Genomic DNA, 22,454 nt, shown 5'->3' on the forward strand with positions numbered 1-22,454 from the left:
CAAACTGAGATCCAGCGTAGTGTAGTGGTTAGAGTGCTGGACTAGGACCGGGGAGACCCGAGTTCAAATCCCCATTCAGCCATGAGACTGGCTGGGTGACTCTGGGCCAGTCACTTCTCTCTCAGCTTAACCTACTTCACAGGGTTGTTGTGAAGAGAAACTTAAGTATGTAGTACACCGCTCTGGGCTCCTTGGAGGAAGAGTGGGATATAAATGTTTTTTAAAAAAATCACAGCTTTGCGCTTGTAGACAAATAAGGAAGTTTCCAGAGCTTTAGATGTCATGGACACTATTTACTCCTCAGCCTAGCAAATGGATCTGAATCTCCAAAGCTAACAGCAAATAGCACACGCTTGCATGGAATTTACACTTTATTAGAAAGAGGGCTATCTAAGCCCTGGGAAGGAACAGCGGCTTTTTTGTCTGACAGCTGATCAAGGTTCTGCAAAGTTTAATGAGCGTGCACCTCTATCTGAAAGTACAGCTTGGCATGAATAGAATTTTGTCCTAGAATGTGAATTTGCAGAGTGACCCTCCGAGACTCAGTAGCCAGAGTGGAGCTTCCCTTGGGGAAAGTCAGACCCTCTCTTGTTTCTAACAAAACGGCCTTCTTGAAGATGGTCGCCAATGGTGCTTCCAAGAGGCTGACAAAAATGCCTCCCAGCGCCAGCTCTTTTGAGAACATGCAGAAGGAGCCCCCAACTTGTAATTTATTTTTAATCCAACATGCCCCAAAGAAAGTGTTTCATTTGATCACCCTACTTTCTGGAGCGTTGAATGAAGCGATTCTTTCTTTTGCTTACTCTCTTCCCTTTAATAGCCTGGGTTGCTGTTAATGTCTTATTTGGGAGTGTAATTATGCTGTTCTTGCCACCACTGGCATTGTGAAAGAACAAGATAAATAGCAGCCTCAAAGCTGAGAGCGAAGCATGCACACCTCGGTCAAACAATGCAATTATTTAAATGGCAGCATGCTCTAAGGGCTCTGGCTTTGAGTTGGAGCTTTCAGTCAACCAGTCTGATGCGAAAGGGAGCAAGTCAAGACCGTACATGTTTTGAAAACCAAAGCTGTTAAGTTGCTACTGACCCTGTTTAACCTCTGCATCATAGAGCGACAGCTGCTTTCTTCAGGAACAATGGAACTGTCGATCCAAAGTGCAGGGGCCTCCTGAAGGAAATGCTACATTTCTCAGTAGTTAGCACATGGTTATGGCATTTTTCTCCCCCAACAGAGATTAAAGGCATCGCAGATCTCACCGTGCCTTCAGGACAAAATGCCTTTTGCTTGCCCACAAAAGGTGAATTCTTAAGGATGAAAAGTACATTCAACTGTGGGATTAATGGCCAGATTAGGGTGTTATTGCAGGGTTGATCCCAGAAACTGAAGGATCAAACTAAAATGGAATTTCTGACTAGGATATTTTGCAAGATGATCTCCAGTTTGCTTGAGAGTTGGTATTTGTTCAGAGCTGGCCTAAGCTTGGTTCAGGGCTAGAGAGGCCAGGTCACCAACTTCGCTCTGAGCAGCACTCTCCTCAGGCTGCCCCAGAAGACTTGGCCCACATCTTCTGGAAGACTGCCAACCCCGATCTAGTCCATGAGCTGACGTCACCAAACTGCGCATATTCTCATCCAGCAGCAGCCAATGATATGGAGCGGAGGTGGGGGAAATGCGCTACTTCAGGCTTCCCCAACCTTCAGTCCTCCAGATGTTGCTGAACTACAACTCCCAGCATATCCAGCCACAATAAATTGTGGCTAGAGATGCTGGGAGATTTCGCTTCATTCACCTTCCCCCCAGATGATCGGCAAATGATGCTGGGAGCACTCTCTGCACTCCCACATGATCCATTCTTGGAGAACCAGCCTCCAGGTATCCCACAATGCACCCCCAACTTGGAGCAGGCACTCTAGGCGCCCATCTCTGTGTCTCCTCGAGATGAACGCAGCTTGAAGAGAGGCACAAGCAAGAAGCCCAGGTTCAGGGAGTGATCCCAGCGGTTCTCACATGCAGCCTAAACCATGCTAGCCTGGATTAGGCTGCACATGTGAACAGCCTCAGAGGGAGTTTTGCTGTATGTTACAGGGGGAAGGAAGCACACTCCTTTTCAAGTGGTGATTCTCTTATATTTAGCAGGGGGAGAGCAACTGGCTCTATCCAATCCTAGCACAGCATCCCTCCAGTGGTTATTGTGTCTATCTTAGGTTTCTTTTTTAGACTGTGCGTCCTTTGGGGACAGGGGGCCATCTTATTTATGTATTATTTATTTTTCTCGTAAACTACTTTGAGAATTATGTTGACGAGTAGTATATAAATTTTAGTAGTAATAGCAAGTTCTCAGCACAGGCCCACCATTTTCAGCCTTGTGTTGACCATAATGTGCAGTTCAGGGCTGCACCACTTTCGCCCTCCAGCTGTTGTTGGACTACAACTCCCATCATCCCCAGCCACAATGGCTAATAATCAGGGATGATGGGAGTTGTAGTGCAGCATCTGCAGGAGGGCCAAAGCTGTTCAGCCCTGCTGTAGGGGTGTGCACGGAACCGCAGAACTTTGGTCTGGCACTGGGGTGGGGGGGTTCCTTTAAGGGCGGGGGGTTACTTACCCCTCCTGCCGCTTTCCCCCCTCCGGAGCACATATTCTCATTAGTAATCGGGGCAGCAGGATACCTCCCTGCTGCCCCTTTCCCCGCTTGGCTGCAAAAGGCTTCAAGAAGCCTTTTGCGCGTGTGCACACGTGAAGCGTGTGCGCGATGTGCGCACGCGCAAAAGGCTTCTTGAAGCCTTTTGCAACCAAGCAGGGAAAGGGGCGACAGGGAGATATCCTGCTGCCCTGATTACTAACGAGAATACGTGCGCTGGAGGGGGGAAAGTGGCGGGAGTGGTAAGTAAACCCTCCCCCACCCTTAAAGGAACCCCCCACCCCAATCCATCCGAACCCTGAACCGCCGCTGTCCAGACCAGTCCAGAGGCCTGTAGAATGGCCTCCGGACCAGTCTGGGCACATCACTACCCTGCTGTAGGTGAATGAATGAACTTCACTTCGCTTATTTATAAACTGCACCATATAAAACCTCTGGATGTTTACAATTAAAACTTAATTACAATTAAATTTACAATGAACCAACAGGTTACACAAGTTGAGTGACACTTTTGGAGAGAATCCAGCATGCCAGAATAACCAAAGCCAAACAGGCTGAGTTATTTGTGTCGCTTACCTTTCTGTGTTCGATGGAGGGCTGCGGAATGACAAGCTGAAATCCAAGCACCACTATGGAACTGAGAAGCCTGCAGAAAGAAAAGAGTTTCTACTGAGTTACGTGCTTCAGCAAAGCCACAAGCCATTTCTTATTGCCGATCCTATTAGCAGCATGGTTATGGTTTTCCATCCCCGAAGCAACCACAGACCAAACATTTGGGCTTCTGGGTCATAAGAAGCAACTGCTAGGCAGGGCTGAACCCAGCACTTCTCCAATTTAAAAATTAGCCACCAAACTTCACAGATAAATGACAACATCAGAAATGGCATCTTTCTGAGAGAGCCTCAAAGGGAGGCGAATGCAAAATATGTGATGTGGCCTGAATGCCTCTGCCCATATTTATTGTTATTTAATTTATTTAACATATTTTTATACCGCCCAAAATGCAAGTTCTCTGGGTGGTTTTATGAATTTGTTTATTTACAGCCCTCCCTACCACAACAGATCAGGAGGACACAGATATGGGGCAGGGGGAGAGAGAAAGATGGAAACTGATCAGAGCAAGTCAAGTACCTACATACAGTGAGCCCTCTTCGCTTCTTAGACAGTGAAGCTGTTCTCATGGGCAAGTAGTCAACACCAGGCCAGGGCAACCAAAACTGGTCGGGGCTGCTTGTAGGAACTGTCAGGAGCTCTGTGGCTCCCAGCAGTAAACCCACCTAAGGAGCTCACCAGTCAGCCAAGGTTATGCCCTTAACTCGGGCTAACTGCTCATGTGTGATCGGCAGGTGCTCCCAGCTGGTGCTGGCACAGGAGCAGGCTCTCAGCTGTCGCCAGGGGGATCCCCACAATGCACCACGCACTCACATGGTGCATTGTGGGATTTCCAGGAGCTGGGACATCACATCCCAACCTCAGCGGTGTCTGGGGCAGCAGCAGACCATCTGGGTGCGTGATCTGCATACTCAGCAACGTCTTGGTCATCGTCTGTGGGGAAGAGAAGGTTATGCAGGCTTCCTCCCACCCTCCCTCCCAAATGGCCGTATGAATGGGCCCTCCATTTGTGTATCCCACTTGGTCACCCACTAGTGCAGGGATGCTCACCTTCAGCCCTCCTGCAGATGTTGGCCTATAACTCCCATAATCCCTGGCTATTGGCCACTGTGGCTGGGGAGTATGGGAGTTGTAGTCCAAAAACACCTGGTGGTGGGGCCTAAGTTGAGCAGGCCTGCACCAGTGTGACCAAGAAACAAGATACTGGCAGACAGTGGCAGGCTCAGTTTTCATTAAATGCCACTGAACATTAGGGGACAAAATAAATATGCTGGAAACTAGAATACATTGGTGGTTATAATCAAGGGCAGATTTTGCCCTCCCCCAGTGATGCTGACAGCTTGTAATTCACTTACTTTCTTCCTTATGTGTCAAATAACTCACTTGTAATTTCAGTGTGGGCTCTTTCTGTTGGAGCTAGGACCCTGGCAGCATCAGGTCTAAGTTTCAATGTCTCATAGTGACCACTGGCGGGGTGGGGTGGGGTGTTAGGGTCATGGATAAAAGTGCTGGACTCCTCCCCTCTTTGTTCTTCCAGGGTAAGTCTCCATTTTGTCTCTCCAGAGATGGCTGTTTGTTTTGGTCTCTCTCTTCAGCCATGAGCTACAGCCGAAATTAAGCTGCAGGCTTTTTCACATTTGCTTGTAACCTTTTCCTTCAATAAATTCTTGTAGTTCTTCAATACTAAAGAACTGTCTCAAGACCTCTTGCTTTGCTGGTTTCTCACCAAACTGGTTTTGCTTTGCTATTTGGGGACTGAACTGCCATTCTTCCCCTACACTTTCTAGCAATGATCGAAGCCACTAGATAGCCAAATTCCACTCGGCTACCTTCGCAGTTAGGAGGCAACTGCTCTGATCCACTCTCCTGTGCACAGGCCAGGAGAATACAGGGGTCAAATTTCACAACACTTTCATGGGGTTCCCCCAGGAGTGTTGCTAGATACTTAAAAGATCCTTTTAAGGATCATAGCCTTCCTTTTGATAATTAAACAAATCATGCCCCCCAAAGATAGGGTGGGTGCAGTAGCCCACCCATTTGAGAAGAAGGAAGCTGATGAGATTGGGGGTTCTGAGCCATTCATTGGGGGTCCAAGCTCCATGTGTCACCCTTTAATGATGCCCCTGGGTTCCCCCCACCACAAAAAGTGAAAAAATTCACCTCTCGTTTGCATTGCACATGAAAATAATGGCAAAAATGTGGGGTGGGAGAATTTCACACGAACCAACTGTGTAAGTGTCCCTGACGGGTGTGCAAGTGATGTTCTTTAAATTCAAAGAACCAGGCAGCCAAAGGTGGTGTTCTTTTTAGCTTGCGTATTCTCTCTCTCTCTTACTCTCTCATATATGTCGACAAACCCCACTCAGCAAGAACCCTCCATGCATTCAGCAGGAAGTTCAACATTTGCAGGAGGGAAATGGGCTTCACTTTGAACTGCAAGCAGTAAAAAAGAACAGGGCTTTCTAATCTGTGTTCAATGTGAGGCCTTTCCATGAAGGAAATGTGAGGCCTTTTTTTCACTCTGTGAATAATCCCACTTGAGGGCTGCCATTCTGAAGCCGAGGCTTTAATCTTCAAAGCAAATTACTTAACAGATTAGAAGTTCTCACTCCTGCACTAAAACTCCTTAGGAGTTCGGTGATTGAGCCCAGCCAAGCTTCTCCCGGCCGTTTTCCAAATGGAACATTATAATTGGAGCCCGTCTGCGTGTGTGCATGGAGACCCAGTTGGACAATGGGGCTAGTTTCTGACGCACCCTGCGTATTTGTCTGGTAGACTCAAACTGCAAGGCGGTTATCAAGCTTCTGTTTTCAGCACAGAGGAAAAATTGGCAGGAGTCGCTGAGTACTTCCTGAGGTAAACCTCCCAATTTGATTCAGTGTGTAGCGATTTTTTAAAAAATAAATTTTGCTTCACATTATTTCATTATTGTTTGCTTTGGCGGGATTCTCAGCATCTCGCATACTTTATTTGCAATGCCTGAGTAATAAACCCTGTTTTCTGCCCAACCTTACAAAAACAGATTCTTCCTATTCTGTGGAGGTTTGCTGCAGGCTGGCAATCTGAAGACGCAGGAAAGCCATAAAACGAAGCCAAGTGAAATTGGAAAAATAAAATCAGCTCGGCACGGCGTCTTGAATGAAATGTGGATGGATCTCACAGCCAAGACGGGGGGCCTTTTCACAAGCGACATTAAGAATGGCTTTTAACCCGGAATGTGTCACACAACAGCTGGTTCCGATTATATCAGGAGGGCACATGTAAAAATGGGTCACGCTGAGAGCATCAGCATAGACAGTCTTAACATGCTCCCGGCCTGTCCCTTAATTGCTTCTTAATCATGGGCAGGGGCTGTTCATCTGAATGGCCCCTAAACACATACTCTAAATATCAATTTAAACACGTGTTAAAAGATGGTTTTTAAGTTGCAGCAAGGCTGGCTGAGACTGAGAGGAAGTCCCTGCACATAAGCAGGGAAACCCCAGTTAGACTGTTGGGAGTGAGCCAAAGGGGCCGAGAAAACACCCCGAGGCGTTTCTGAGGAGAATTTGGGAGGCAAAAGGGTGGGGGCAGAAAAGGAATATTCAGGGGGGTAAAAATAATGATAATAATATTTTTTAATATTCTGTGTATATTTTTGTATAATTTTTGGTACGTTTGGAATATATACTTGTATCTGTAATGTTTTACCAGTTTAATAGCACTGCATGCACTGTTCCCGCTAAGGCATGCACAGGTGCATGTGCTCACAGGTTTTTTTAATGCCCACTCAGTTAATTTTAGATCCCGCTCCTGTTGAATCAGGAAGGTCCCACTCTGAATACATGTGCATGCACACTGCCTGGATATTGACGCCCAGAATAAAACTCATTCTGCACAGAGAGGGGGGAAATTAGAGGGACCACTGGCTGCATGGTTTTAAAATGTATTGCAAATCACCCTGCGATTATTTTAAGGGAAGGCGATATATAAATCTAACCATCACTCCATCAATAGATCAGATACGATGGCGAACGGGGATATCGAAGAGAGGTTACAAAGTCGTGTCCTCAAAATAAACAGGAAGAACAGCAGCTCCGCTGTAACTTCAGCATTGTGTGTTGCCGACAGGAATTTATTTGGAAACCTATGCTTATGTTTAAATAACGTTTTGTCTAAAATAAATAATTTGTTTTTAAAACAATTGTGCCTTGTTTATATCACATGCACAACAACCACACTCCAGGTTGAAACTACAGACTCAAAGATGCAGTGAAAGAAGGCTCTGCAGCAGATATCTGAACTGTGACAGGGCTGTTCTGTCAGAATAATCAGCATCAGCACTGATACAGTGCATTTTGCATGTTCAAAATTCATTTTATTTATTTATTTATTTTTATTTTTACATTTATATCCCGCTCTTCCTCCAAGGAGCCCAGAGCAGTGTACTACATACTTAAGTTTCTCCTCACAACAACCCTGTGAAGTAGGTTAGGCTGAGAGAGAAGTGACTGGCCCAGAGTCACCCGGCAAGTCTCATGGCTGAATGGGGATTTGAACTCGGGTCTCCCCAGTCCTAGTCCAGCACTCTAACCACTACACCACGCTGGCTCTCCTGCTTCCAGTATGCTTTACATACTATAAGCCTGACCACAGTAAAGCTGTGTAAGCTAGTCTGGTCTGAGCGGGAAGTTTTACAGCTTTTCCCCCCAATAGCCATGTATTCTTTTGATGCTGTATACAAACATACAATACAATACAAACATCCTGGATAACATATCAACATTATACAATTATTATACAATTGTGTATAAACTGTGGCAGTGCTATTCTGTAACTGTGTCCAGCCAGCCAGTAGCCACCAGTTGCTGGCTGGACCCAGTTAGGAACATAGGAGAGAGGGAGAAAAAATTTTCTGTCCACTATCTAGAGTGCATAATTTTATACCCCTCATAGGAAAATAGGAAGCTGCCATATACTGAGTCAGACCATTGGTCTATCTAGTTCAGTATTGTCTTCAAAGACTGGCAGCAGCTTCTCCAGGGCTGCAGGCAGGAATTTCTCTCAGCCCTAGTTTGTTGGTTCAATTAAAAAATCTTGTCCTATAAAAATAAAATAAAAAATCTTGTCCTATCTTGGAGATGCTGCCAGGGAGGGAACTTGGAACCTTCTGCTCTTCCCAGAGTGGCTCCATCCCCTGAAGGGAATATCTTACAGTGCTCACACTTCTAGTCTGTGATGTTATCTAGCCACATCACAGGGCACTGCATGAGCATGTGCATTTATTCCACCATGTCCAGTCACCACATCCGCCCCCCCAAGGGCTCACTGAACAACGGCAAGGTTAACATGGAAATTGCCGCTTTTTCTAGATGGAAAAGTCACTGAGCTGACCAATAATGACTCTATACGTCCTCTTGCTTCACTCCCCGCAATCGTCCTAACTGGCTAATTTAGTTTGTTCCTGCCTCTGAATTTGGTTGTGTAGCAAAAAAGAAAGAAGGAAGAAGTCGTCATGTCAATGCTTAGATCAAGTCCTGTGTTTATTGTAGTCTAGTATCCCATAAACAAGCAGGTCAGAAGACACACATGCAAATCACTTTTTAAAATGCTCACCTTAAAGAACCTTTAAAATTGTCTAGCATAATTCTTGACCTTTAATGCAATGTGTTCAGGAATGGACAGACGCCTTCCAGTACGTTACAGTTTCTGGGTGGATTATAGACAAATCCTGAGGATAAGAAAAAAAGAAATTAAGCATAGAATAGATTATTTGGTTTGGAAATCCCTGCATTATACAATATAATCCACAGTGTCTAGGGAACTGAAGGTGGGCTGAAAGTTATGTCCTGGATTAAAAGAAGAGAGCAGCATTTGCGCCTCTCCTTAATACTGTATGTATGCGGCTTACTGGTTTTGTTGTTTTATAGCCCATCTTTCTCATTAAGACACAAGGCAGCAAACAGCAATAACAAAAATAAATTGTAATATGCAGTTTTTACTCATATTTGATCAATGAATCAATCTAAAATTCATATGATTCAACAACTCAGGTTTCTTCATTTGGATGGCAGACCCAAGATGGTTGTAATTCTTCATTTGAACAGCAGTTCGATTTTCAAATCCACTGGAGATGGGGAAAATGGGGGGAAGATTCCCATAATTACCCGAAAAGAATAAAACAATAAAATAAAGATATGTAAATTACTGAGAGGAACAAGACTTAGAAACCTGTAGTTACAAGGATGAGAAGTATCAGTGAGAAATTATTTCTGTGGGATATAAATATTGAAGCATTGGTATTCATCCTGGTGTGGCTTGATTACTACATAAGCCTTTTTAAAAGGAGATAGAGATTCTCTTGGATACTGCCACTGAAGAAGACCATGGACCAGTTGAATTGTGTTTGGCTAGACAGAGATTCTACAAGAATGATCTCCTTTGACATCTACAGTACACATTTGATAACCTTCTTAGAGAATAGGTATATTCCTTGGCAAATTTGGGACTATGATTGCTTCAGAAGATAGGAAGCTGTCATATACTGAGTCAGACTCTTGGTTCCTCTAGCTCAGTATTGTCTACACAGACTGGGAGCAGTTTCACCAAGGTTGAGGGCAGTAGTCTCTCTCAGCCCTATCTTGGAGGGAGCTTGGAACCTTCTGCTCTTCCCAGAGTGGCTCCATCCCCTAAGAGGAATATCTTATGGTATCCACATGTAGTCTCCCATTCAAATACAAACCAGGGCAGACCCTGCTTAGCAAAGAGAACAATTCATGCTTGCTACTACAATACTAGCTCTCCTCCCAAAAGGCTTCAACACAGTAGGTTTTAACTGTCCATTTATGTTCCTTCTTATGAGTGTTTTCCTGATAAATTTCAATAAGTGTTTTATGGTCATCAGTGAGCTTTTTATGTAATGGGTATTTATTATTTATGTAATTTTAAATTTTAAACATATTAGTAATTTGCATATTTTACTTTATTGTTGCATTCTTTGGGGGTGGTTATTATTAAGTGGGGATCCAGTATATAGCTCCCTTGTTGGTTGAAGAAAGATTTAGATTACATTGAAATGCATTCTCTGAAGTGAGGGTCATCAAGTGCTGTGCTGAACTTGCTATTAATTTATTAAAAACACAGAAGCACTGTGATCCTTTGCGCTTTTTCACCCTAAGGCCCAATCCAGAATGAGACCACGCTTGCCTCAAGTTCTTGACAATGCAGTGTCTGGATGTAGGATTTACAGCTATACTACATGCCTGGCTTGCCTTTGCAGTAGAAAGTAATCACGTGGTGGATGTGAAATCTTTATAATGCATGCATCAACTCTCAGTGTTAAAAGATGCTGTCTCTTTTCAGGTAGACAGAATCCACCTTTGCAACAGACGCGGCCTTTGTGAACAGCTGCCGGTGCTTTTTTGTCTTTGCAACTCACAGGGTGCTCAGTGTGCAGGGCACTGAAGTGAAAAATGACAGCAGGGCTGTTTACAGATAAGACATTGTCCGCCTCTGTCAACCAATCAGATAACTGAAAGATGTCCGGGGGAAAGCTGGAGCTTATCTTTTAACACACCATGCCCAGAGCTCGGTGCCCAGCAAAGCTGAAAAAGAGCACAACCGGTTCATTGTAGGAACTTGACATTATCTGCCAGATAACTAAATCCAATGTGATCTCCCAAAGGCAAACGGGTCTTGTAATTGACTAAAAACAGCAAAGCAGTTTTTGAAGCCACTCTTAACTCAAGAGGGTGGTCTGCTCACAGAAATTCATTCTATGTCTAAAATGGTCTGGCTCCAAATAAGTAACCATCTATTTATACCCTACCCCTCTGAATGGCGCTTTTTGCACTGGGGTCCTTACGGACGGCCAAGTAGGAGTGGCTCATCCGAACAAGCCAGGGTGGTGCCCAAGGAGGCACAGCTGCCTCTTCTTCCTGGAGCGCCGTCTCTCCTTCTCTCTCCTGCCCTGCTGCCCCAGCATTCATGAAAACCACAATGCCTGCAGGTTGGCCATTTGTCATGTAGAGTTGCTTGGGCCCTCAGCCTGCTAAGGCATTGCTTTCCAGCGATCAGCTGGAAGCCGAATAAAAAGTGCAATTCCAAAAAGCATTTAATATAGCACTCTGTTATCCAGCAATGCTCTCCCCGCCGGCTAGGATAAGGTTTGCTCTGCAAAGCTCCCTTACAGAGTTAATTAAAGGTTCCCTCCTTGCAGCTTAAGCCTCTTAGGCTGCTTCCTCTTCAGCATGGCTGCAGGATGAGAGCTGGTCTTGTGGCAAAGGTAAAGTGTGCCGTCAAGTCGATTTCCCACCCACAGAACCCTGTGGTTGTCTTTGGTAGAATACAGGAGGGGTTGACCATTGCCGCCTCCTGCGCAGTATGAGATGATGCCTTTCAGCATCTTCCTATAGCAAACATGAATTTGCCCCTTTGCTAAGCAGGGCCTGCCCTGGTTTGCATTTGAATTGGAGACTACATGTGTGAGCACTATAAGGTATTGCTCTCAGGGGATGGGGTCGCTCTGGGAAGAGCATCTACATGCTTGCACGCAGAAGGTTTCAAGTTCCCTCCTTGGCATCTCCAAGATCGGGCTGAGAGAGAAACTCCTGCCTGCATCCTTGGAGAAGCTGCTGCCAGTCTGTGTAGACAATACTTAGAGAGATGGACCAATGGTCTGATTCAGTATATGGCAGCCAGCTTCCTATCTTCCTATAAGCCACTGCTGGTATTTTAATTAGCATCCCTCACAAGCCTTGGCTCCTTCTGAGTCTTTGCTTTTCTAACACTATCCCTATAGATTTTTTGTTAGAAAAGCAAAGGCTCAGAAGAAATCAAGGCTTGTGAGGGATGCTAATTAAAAAATCAGCCATTGCCATGCTGAAAAGGAAGCAACCTGCGAGGCTTAAGCTGCAAGGAGGAAACTTTTAAGTAACTTTGTAAGAGAACTTTGCAGAACAGGACTTGCTTATGAGCAAACATTGCAGAATGATCTTAGCCAATAGCCATGGGGAAGAGCATTGCTGGATAACAGAGCACCCTTCCTTGATCACATGCCCCCCCTTCCATTTCCTACATGCCATTTTTGCATCTAAGTTGTTCAGTGTGCATCTACACTGGCCCATGTTTCCTTCTCATGGGGATTGTTGGCCATTGTGACTTCAGTATCTCGCTTTTCAGAAGCTCCCTTCAACTTTAGGGTTTCCTCCTGTGGGATCCTGCCTAATTTTTTCTCTGAGCTCATTAAAGTCAGCATTCCTGCAAGCTAGAGCACACATCTGACTTCCTGCAGTTCTCTCTCCACTTGATAGCATGACTTTCAAGTGGTCCCTTTCCTCCAGGGTTCTCATCACTTTCGCTTCATCAACCAATTCTTCCTTGTTGGTAAAGATTAAATCCAGGGTAGCCAACCGCTTTATCTCTTCTTCCACCTTCTGAAAGATGGGATTGATTGCAAAAGAGGTCAAGAACCTTTTGAACCTCCCACTCTTAACAGAGTTAAGACTACACCAGATGTCAGGACAGTTGAAGACTCCCATTACTATTATAGCCTTGAGAGTTCAAAAGCTCTCCACAGCTGAACACCTCAGAACCCAACACTCGGGAGTCATATCAGCTTTACTAACACAGAACTTTGGGACTTCATAAGACATAATCAAAGAATCTTTTAAAACATACTTTCCAGCATTCCATAGATGAAAATAGGGACGTGCCTGCTGTTAACACCTCTGTTCCAATGGACAGGACCACTGCCAGAGCTCCCCACAGACAGCCATATGATTATATATTGCTGAAGGGTCTACTACAGTGTATCTGTTGCATGCTCCATTTTGCGGAGAAGGAGAGATGGCCTTGTAGTAAAGGTAAAGTGTGCCGTCAAGTTGATTTCGACTCTTGGTGCCCACAGAGCCCTGTGGTTGCCTTTGATAGAATACAGGAGGGGGTTCCCATTGCCTCCTCCCACGCAGTATGAGATGATGCCTTTTCAGCATCTTCCTATATCGCTACTGCCAGATATAGGTGTACCAGTGGGGATTTGAACCAGCAACCTCTTGCTTGATCGTCAAGCATTTCCCCGCTGAGCTTGGCCTTGTGGTAGTGAGCATGAGTAGTCCTCTTTGCTAAGCAGGATCTGCCTTCCTTGGTTTGCATGTGGATGGATGATTCCCTGCGAGGGCTGTCTTCTGTAAGATATTCCCCTGAAGGGATGGGGCCATAGCTCAGTAGAATGCAGAAGATCCCAGGTTCAATCCCTGGCAGCAACTCCAGGTAGTGCTGGGAGAGACTCCTGCCTGAAACATTGGAGAAGACACTGCCAGTCAGTGTAGACAATGCTGAGCTTAGATGGACCAATGGTCTGACTCAGAATAAGGCAGCTTCCTATATATCATGCAATAGCCTGTCTTCCACTGATTTAAAGCCAGGGGAGTGTTTTCTTTTGGCAAAAGACATACTAGAAAAGCTCAAATTGTCCTCTCATGTGGGATGAACAGTTCAAAATATAACCCAGAAGCCGCACTGCATGTGAAATGGATGACTGCATAATGCCTTAGCATCCATGTGCACCTGCACATAGAAAGATAAATGTGTCCACCTAGCCAAATGCTTTAGCTTCTAGAGGGCCACAGAAAGGAGCTGAACCCTGAAGAATAACGCCAGCATCTTGAACAAACAAAACATTGACAAGACATCCCGAAAAAAGAAAAGGGGTTGAGAGGACAGAATTGGAACTGTGATTTACTAGAGACAATAAATAAATACATACATACATACATACATACATACATACATAATGTTATCTGGATGAATGGAGAGAGTCAAAACATCTCTTATTGAGTCACTATTTGATCTTTTAATAAGGTAGTTATCCAATAAAATGTCTCATAAAATTTCTGGCTATTTATGTAATTTAGTTGGGAGAATGTGTGCATATTATGGTATTCAAGCTACAGTATATACAACAGGGAGAAAAATTAAATTTTGAGTTACCTCCCAAAACAAGATTTTGAGAAAGTATTTTACACACAAAGCCAATTAATGTGGAGCAAGTTCCTCTAAAGCAAACAGCATGAAAATAACCAGGAAGCCCATTGGTAATTTCTTACTTTCTAGCCCCCGTGGGACATCTCCTCTGGGATTATGGGTCTCGACTGGTCATTTATTATGAACAGATGGAATTTCACTTCCATGGACTCTCAAGACACATCAGTAGTTCCTTCAAACTCTTATCATCTATCACATGATGCTATCTTTAAATATTGAGGAGGGGGGTCCTCTTTTAATCCATATATGCAAACATGTTACAAGAAAGCTCAGCTCAGAGTTTTTAACCTGGAGCGATTGTATTTCATCTAGATTTATATCCCAAACCCACTCAAGCACAGGACAGGCCTGCACTATGTAATCTATTTTGCCTTGTTGACTTAAATATATGGCAAGCCAAACTAAATTTCCCTTGGTATTTATCTTTCTGCTTAGCTTGTGTGTCTTGCCAGCTGCTACTGACAATTCTTGTGGAAGTAGCTAGGAAACTTCAGTGCTATTTCAGGAGGACTATTTTCCATTGATTTATAACCCGGCTTCTTTTATTTAAATTCAACAGCCAATAAGGCCAAATGCCTGTTCAGAAGAAGAAGAAAGTAGTATCCCTTTAACAAGAACCTGCGTGTGTGCATATGATACAGTGAAGGTCCAAAGGCTCATATTGAATGTTCATATTGACGTGTCAGCACTAACAATCACAGATAAATAACATCACAAAGTACTGAGCAAGCTTTTGGGTTTAACAGAACCCTTCTTCAGGCTGGATGTTAAGCCAAGACGAAACAGAACAAACAAAAGGAAGGGGTGAAAATATGTGGTTCCCCCTGAAAAAGGCAGTTTCTCACAGTCAAGATGGAGTGGAGGAGGTCTTCTGTAGACTAGTTACATAACGCCATACCTGGTGCAAAAAAATCTCAAGTTGCATGTGCAGATATATGCACTTCCACATTTTTCAGATATGATTGTCAACAGTCAGTAATACATAACAGCATTTTCAGATATTTATAAAATGTGTATACGGAACAGTCAACTTTCAGATTTGGAGCATTCAGCATAATACTACTAAAAATAGTTACATATTGCTTTTTAAGGAAAAGGTTCCTGCCCTAAAAAGGGCCCACAATCTACATACATGCACACATGAACATAGGGAGATACCAGCAACAACGAGTGATGAAGAGGGATGCCATGTCAAAATGAATCAGAATAGCTGCTCTCCCTTTGCTAAATATAAAAGAAAGCCACCATTTTAAAAAATGCCTCTTCGCCAAGTTAACAGGGGTTAACATTAGACAGGTATTAAGAATATCTGTTCCCAAGTCAAAGGAACAAAGGAAGCAGCCTTCTACCAAGTTAGACCCTAGGTCCATCTAGCTCAGTCTTGTCTACACAGACTGGCAGCGGCTTCTCCAAGGATGCAGGCAGGAATCTCTCTAAGCCCTATCTGGAAATGCCAGGGAGGGAACTTGGAACCTTCTGCATGCAAGCATGCAGTGCTCTTCCCAGAGTGGCCCCATCCCCTGAGGGGACTATCTTGCAGTGCTCACACATGTAGTCTTCCTTTCAAGTGCAAAGCAGGGTGGACCCTGGGACCATTCATGCTTGCTACCACAAGATCAGCTCTGCTCTCCAGCCGAAGACATATGGCCAAGCCATAGGACTGCACATCTGAGAAGTGTGCCTCAAAATCTCTCGCCATGGCAAGCAGACCGTAGAGTGTCACCTCAGATGGGACATGGCTCAACAGATGGTGGCACGCCTGCATCTCGTGCAAAATTGCAAAGAATCCCAAGCATCCATTTCAGAGCACATGTCTCTTCATGGGCACCTCGAAAGATACTTCCACCCACAAACAACTAGTATACAAGTGGTTTCTATAGTAAGGGCGGCCCTGCCTGGCCAATTTATTAATTGAGGTACAAAGCGTGTCCTTTGGATAACCTCTCACTCACTAAGTTTTCACCACTATTCCTCAGCAGCATGCAGCAGAGACAATTTATCATGCATGAAAGCATGTATGCACATTAAAATCTCATCTGTCCAGTCCTCCTGACTTCAAATATTTCTGAGTAGGTTTTTAATATTTATTATATTTTGCTCTTACATGGAGTTCCAAATAATTTCCCATCCAGGCTGATCAGATCCATCTGCTCAGCTGCAGCAAGGCTGGAGCCTCAGATGCTCCAAGACCATTGTGTTTCCTGGGTCCTTTTGAACACGTTCTGTGCCTTTGGTTGTAGTGTGTATGCTTGGCCTCTGTAATGTTCGTTCCAATCCCTGCTCCCATTCCTCTGTGCCACCACTTGGTTCCCTCTGCCTGCAACACCATCCCTTTCAGCAGCCATGAAGTCAACTTTCAACATGTGAACCAGGCCCAAGGGCGGGTTCATCCATGCAGGTTCATCTCTTGCAATATCAAGTGATGACTTAGATCTGTAATGAGCCATTCACACATGCAGCAGCACCACAGACAGAGCTTCCCCGCTGCTGCACATAACCCACACCCAGTGCTTTTTCACAGAGTTGCATTACCTAGATAGATAGATAGATAGATAGATAGATAGATAGATAGATAGATAGATAGATAGATACACACACACACACACATACACACACATACTTTATTACAGTCACAGGCCAGTACAGTTTGCAAACAGAAGCCCAGCAAAGTAAACCAACAGGTTTATGATATAGTGATCAAACACAAATCAGCTAGATTTGATTCTTAATGAGCTGCTGGCGAATTTTACTGGCTATAGAAGAGAACTTAGCCACATTATAAGCTCTTGAGTCATTCTAGGCAGTTAAAAAATAATTGAGAAAGATAGATAGATTAATTTATTACAGTCAATTGACCAGCTGAATAAACACCATACAGAAATCACCATCCATGACAACTGAGAAAAGAGGGTACTTATATCAAGAGAGTATCTCTTTACAAGATTGACATGCCGCAAAAAGAAAAATTGCCACATTTAGGAAAATTAAATCATTCTAATCAGATAAATACTGAAGATAAAACATATTGGTATTACCTATGCAGTAATCAAGGGCAGAGTGAAGTTGGCATACTTAGTTTCAGGGGGGGAGCCACCACTGAGTGAATGGGTTCAAAGAACCTAGCCGTGAGCCACGGAAGGACCACGCGAACCCTGTGGAGTTCATTCCCAGCCAGCAAAGGCTGTCTGGGTGCATTTACTGTATTTCCCTTTCTCTCCCTTGCTGGAGGGAGAAAAGGGGAAATAAATGCCCCCAGCCAGCAAAGGCTGGCTGGGAATGCATTCGCACAGGCCATCCAGTGATCAGGCTTCACCCACATGCTCATGACACCACGCTCAAGGGGTGTCATTGGCGTATGCAGCATACACACAGTGATGCGGCCGCCAGGGACAGGGCAGAACCCGGGCCTCTGTTCCCTGGCTTCACCATTGCTCAGTTCCTCCCTTTTGCCCTCACAATAACCCGATGAGGTAGTTCAAGATTGAGCAACTAGCTCAAGGTCAGACATTAATACGTTGAGTTTGAGCAGGGACTGGTACCTACTCAACCTGGGGGCCTGCAAATGTTGCTGAACTGAAAGTCCGATCAGCCCCAGACACAATAAATTGTAGCTGGTGCTGATGGGAGTTGCAGTTCAGCAACATCGGGAGACCCCCAGGTTGAGAACCGCTTCACTACACCACACTGCTGCTCTACACGTATGTAATAAATATGCATATAGCTATGAGAGGACTCTAGAGTTCAGAATGAATTACTGAGGGATTTGAGCACAATAGCAGAAAATCGATAACGCAAACAGCGCCATCATGCCAGTTTTCCAATGGCAAGTTTCAGAAATTGGCTGTAACGCAGGCATTTGCGTGAAGAAAGATAGCTGGGGAAATTATAAAAATCTTTAGGAAAATAAATCTTTGCATACTTTTGCAGTAAGAGCGTTGTTTGGGAGTATGCCAGTATCCATCCACAAAACTTTGCAAAGAAATGCAAAAACGCCAAATTTCTGCAGAGATATTTCACACACTCAGAGTTGCCAATAAATGGCTTTGTTTACAGCACATGTTGACAGTGTCTCACGTGTTTCAAAACAAACATTAGAAGGTCCAGCTATTCCAAGAATTTCCGAAGGGTCACCTCACATTTCTCCTCTTATTTAGCCCTTTCGCATTCCACTCTTTTTACCAGGAGTTCAGAGTAATGCAGGAACACAAGAGGCAGCCGTATACTTAGACTCTCGGTTCATCTAGCTCAGTATTGTCTATGCCAGGAGTGCGCTACTCAGATGTACCTTGGTGGACCAGAACCACCCATGCCTTGGTCTGCGGAGGCCAAGCACATTAATTTACATTTTAAAAATTATCAAAAGTATTAATGAAAACCATTATTAGTTACTTGTGGATCATTTCTCTGCATCAACTTTAACCAAGATTAGTGGTCAGAAAATAGACCCTGTCCCTACATAAGAACAGCTCTGCTGGATCAGGCCCCAGGCCCATCCAGTCCAGCATGCTGTTTCCCACAGTGACTCACCGGGTGCCTCTGAGAAGCCCAGAGGCAGGAGCTGAAGGCATGGTCCCTCTCTCTTGCTGTTGCTCCCCTGCAACTGGGGCTGAGAGGCATCTTGTCTCTGAGGCTGGAGGTGGCCTACTCAGTCAATGGGGCATCTGGACTGCATTCCAGCTCCAGGCTGGAGTCGGCAGGTAAGGCAAGGGGAAAGATGGATGAGGGATGGTGTCAGTGGGCTGTCGCCCAGGTGTGTGTATGGGTGGGGGGGCAACAAGAGAAATGGGCAGCATCTGGACTCAAGTGGCCAACTTCACTAAGCCACAGCTGCTTGTCAGTAGGGCCGGCCAAGACTTCTTCATGGCTCCTGCTGTTGCTGCAGGATATTCCTATTTGTGGGCCAGCAGAACAGTCCCTCTGGGCCAGATATGCCCGCCGGGACTTATGTTGTGCAGGCCTGGTCTACACTGATAGGCAGCAGTTCTCCAAGGTTTCAGGCAAGAGTGTCTCTCAGACCTACCTGGAGTTGACAGGGAGGAAACTGCTGGAGTTAGGACCCTGGTAGCATCAGCTCTCTCTGGTAGTGACCATGCCAGGTGGGGTGGGGGAGGAGTTAAGGTCATGGATAAAAGTGCTGGTCTCCTCCCCTCTTTGTTCTTCCAGTGTTAGTCTCCATTTTGTCTCTCCAGAGATGGCTGTTTGTTTTTGGTCACTGTCTTCAGCCACAAGCTACAGCCAAAATTAAGCTGCAGGCTCTTTCACATCTGTTTGTAACCTTTTCTTTAAATAAATCCATGTAGTTCTTAAACACTAAAGAACTGTCTCAAGGCCTCTTTGCTTTGCTGCTTTCTCGCCAAACTGGTTTTGCTCTGCTATTTGGGGGACTGGACTGCCACCCTTCTTTTTCAGAAACCTGGGACCTCCTGCATGCAAAACAGATACCCTGCCTATGATCTATGGTCCTCTCGTATCTCACAGCGTTCACATGTAGTCTCCCATCCAAATGCAAAACAAGGTGGACCCTGCTTAGCAAAGGCAGCAACTTGTGCTCACTACCACACAGAGGCTCTCTAACTCCTGGACCTTGGGGCTCCGGTCTGTGGCCTCCAAGCTCCGGGGGGGGGGCTCCTGCAGCCACCCCATGCCTACTCTGCCAAACCTACTTTTTTTTCCCCAGCTACTGCGCGGCCAAGGGGTGGCTGCTGGTGGCGGGGTGAGCAAAGCAGTCCTCCCCCTCGGCGGCCCAGCATCAACCGGAGTGACCACAGGGCCTCTCCATTCAGCCCAGCAGCTCTTGCTAACTGTGAGGCATGCCTGCACAGTTGAGAGAGATTGTCACAAGCCAGTGATGTCACAGGCTTGCGACAATCTCTCTCAACTGCGCAGGTGCACCTCACAGTTAGCAAGAGCCGCTGGGCTGAACAGAGAGGCTCAGCAGTCACTCCAGCAGCTGCCACCACTGCCGGGGAGGGACTGCTCAGCTCACCCTCTCCTCCCTCTGGCAGCCACCCCCTCAGCCTCAATTTTTAAAAAAGGAGGTTCAGCATGGTAGGAAGCCCCCAAAAGTAGGTTTGAGGGGGGCCTCGTGGGAGGTCTAATGGCAGGGGCAGTCCGGGCACTAATATTACCCAGGTACCAGCTCTCCTGCCTGAAGGAGGAGGAGATACAGGATACAGAAGCTCATCCCATTTTAACTGTCCTAGAGGAAGATTAGAGCAATTGCTCTGTGTCAGCCTAAAGTCATCACCCTAAACAGCTTGAGGCCTGGGAATCTTGAAGGACCACCTAGAAGGACTGATCCATTTCTCCACTTATACCTGTCCATTTGTTAAGATGGTCTTCCAGTAACATTCTTGAGGTGCTCCTGCCATAAGAAATTAACTTGGGAGATGACCTTTTTCAGGGTGGTGCCCAATTTTGGAATATTTTCTCCAGGAAGGCTTGCCTGGTATCTGGCTTTTGCTTTATTAAGGACAGGTCTATCAGTAGCTGCTACTTGGAGGGTTCTAGGACACCTCCAGCCAGAGAGGCAAGATGCCTCCAAGTAGCAATAGCACTTACAACAGCAATAGCACTTACATTTATATACCGCTCTATAGCCGGAGCTCTCTAAGCGGTTTACAATGATTTAGCATATTGCCCCCAACATTCTGGAAGGATGGAAGGCTGAGTCAACCTTGAGCCCCTGGTCAGGATCGAACTTGTAACCTTCTGGTTACAGGGCGGCAGTTTTACCACTGCGCCACCAGGGGCTCAGTACCAGTTGCTGATATTCCACGGCAAGATCCCTGCGAATAACAGCAGGAGGGAGGGTGTGCTGCCCTCCTCGCCTCTTGCCGTGGGCTTCTAGGGGGCAGCTGAGGGGCCACTGTGTGAAACAGGATGCTGGTCTATATGGGCCTTGGGCCTGATCCAGCAGGGCTGTTCTTATGATGTTTTTATCTAGCATTTAAAAGGCAGAGTAAATTCATTCATTCATTAAATTTCTATACCGCCCTTCCAAAAATGGCTCAGGGCGGTTTACACAGAGAAATAACAAATAAATAAGATGGCTCCCTGTCCCCAAAGGGCTCACAAGCTAAAAAGAAACATCAGCTAGACACCAGCAACAGTCACTGGAGGTCCTGTGCTGGGGGTGGAGAGGGCCAGTTACTCTCCCCCTGCTAAATAAAGAGAATCACCACGTTAAAAGGTGCCTCTCTGCCCAGTTAGCAGGGGTTTGCCAGAGAGTTCTAGATGCCATCCACAGAAAGAACCCTGTGTCTGGTAGCAACCTAACCTCAAAAAAGTCATTCATTGACCTTATGAAAACTGAACCACATGTTCATGGGAGAGGCAAGGGGAAACCTGAACACAGAGCTATCATTTTCAACAGCAGCTCTGTTATCTGCGTACCTGTTCTTTCTGCCCTCCACTCCCCCTGTTAAATGGGAATTATAATAGGAAATCACCCACAGGGTGGTTAGGAGGAGGAATAAGAACTTGTTACCAGCAGAGCCTTAGCAACAGGGTGTGGTATAAGACAAGAAGAAAGCCTTCATTCTTCAAGACATACTGCAGAAGAAAAATTGGTGTAGGAGAAACAAGCTGGCTCTGAAATGCATTTGAATTATTTCCTTGCCCTCGACAGGAAGGAGCTGGAAGGACATCAGTCATGAGAGCATTTGAGACTCCTATTTTTACCTAGCACCGAGACAGCCAAAGCCCCGATAGGAGATTTATTATGCAGCCTGTCATTTCGCAATAATGGTACTGTGCTCCTATTGTGTGTGTCAAGGAGGAAATCAAAAGAACTGGCTACAAAGCATTGTACAAAATGTTAGAAACAGTCTCAAATTCCAGGCTTCTTCAGAGAGGAGGATTTAAACTAGAAGGAGACGTTAACTCAAAAGTGAGACAAAGGAGTCCAGTCTGTGTCGGTACAGTATCAAAATAATGTGGACAAGCCCCCAAGCTTGAGTGGTATTTTCCAAACTTTTTATGCATAAAGCACAGATTTGTTTGCCTGGATTAAAAAACGGGGCAGCCATCACTCAAGAGATGTGAGTGACATGCGGCATCACATTATCAAAAGAGAGCGATTGCATTTTCCCCCTCAAACAACTCCCAGAGCAAAGGGTAGTAAGTGTGTGCCTTTCTTTTAGAACAAATGAAAAAATGGGTCCAAATTATTTATTT

General features: G+C 45.3%; 1 protein-coding gene across 5 annotated transcripts in view; it reads right to left on the minus strand.

The window, feature by feature from the left end:
* Positions 1-22,454, minus strand: part of THSD4 (thrombospondin type 1 domain containing 4) — a 435,377-nt gene that overhangs the window by 385,604 nt on the left and 27,319 nt on the right. For 4 of the 5 annotated variants that reach the window (XM_053271987.1, XM_053271990.1, XM_053271988.1 and 1 more), the window contains exons 2-3: positions 8,850-8,964; positions 3,219-3,288 (exon numbers count right to left, since the gene is read on the minus strand). In XM_053271987.1, the coding sequence (XP_053127962.1) occupies positions 3,219-3,288; positions 8,850-8,878 (99 nt within the window). In that variant the 5' untranslated portion in view covers positions 8,879-8,964. Of the gene's footprint in view, positions 1-1,087; positions 1,133-3,218; positions 3,289-8,849; positions 8,965-22,454 lie in introns of those variants that run through there. The other variant, XM_053271991.1, reaches the window with a different exon arrangement.

This window comes from Hemicordylus capensis, chromosome 10, assembly GCF_027244095.1.
Source record: "Hemicordylus capensis ecotype Gifberg chromosome 10, rHemCap1.1.pri, whole genome shotgun sequence".
NCBI lineage: Eukaryota > Metazoa > Chordata > Lepidosauria > Squamata > Cordylidae > Hemicordylus > Hemicordylus capensis.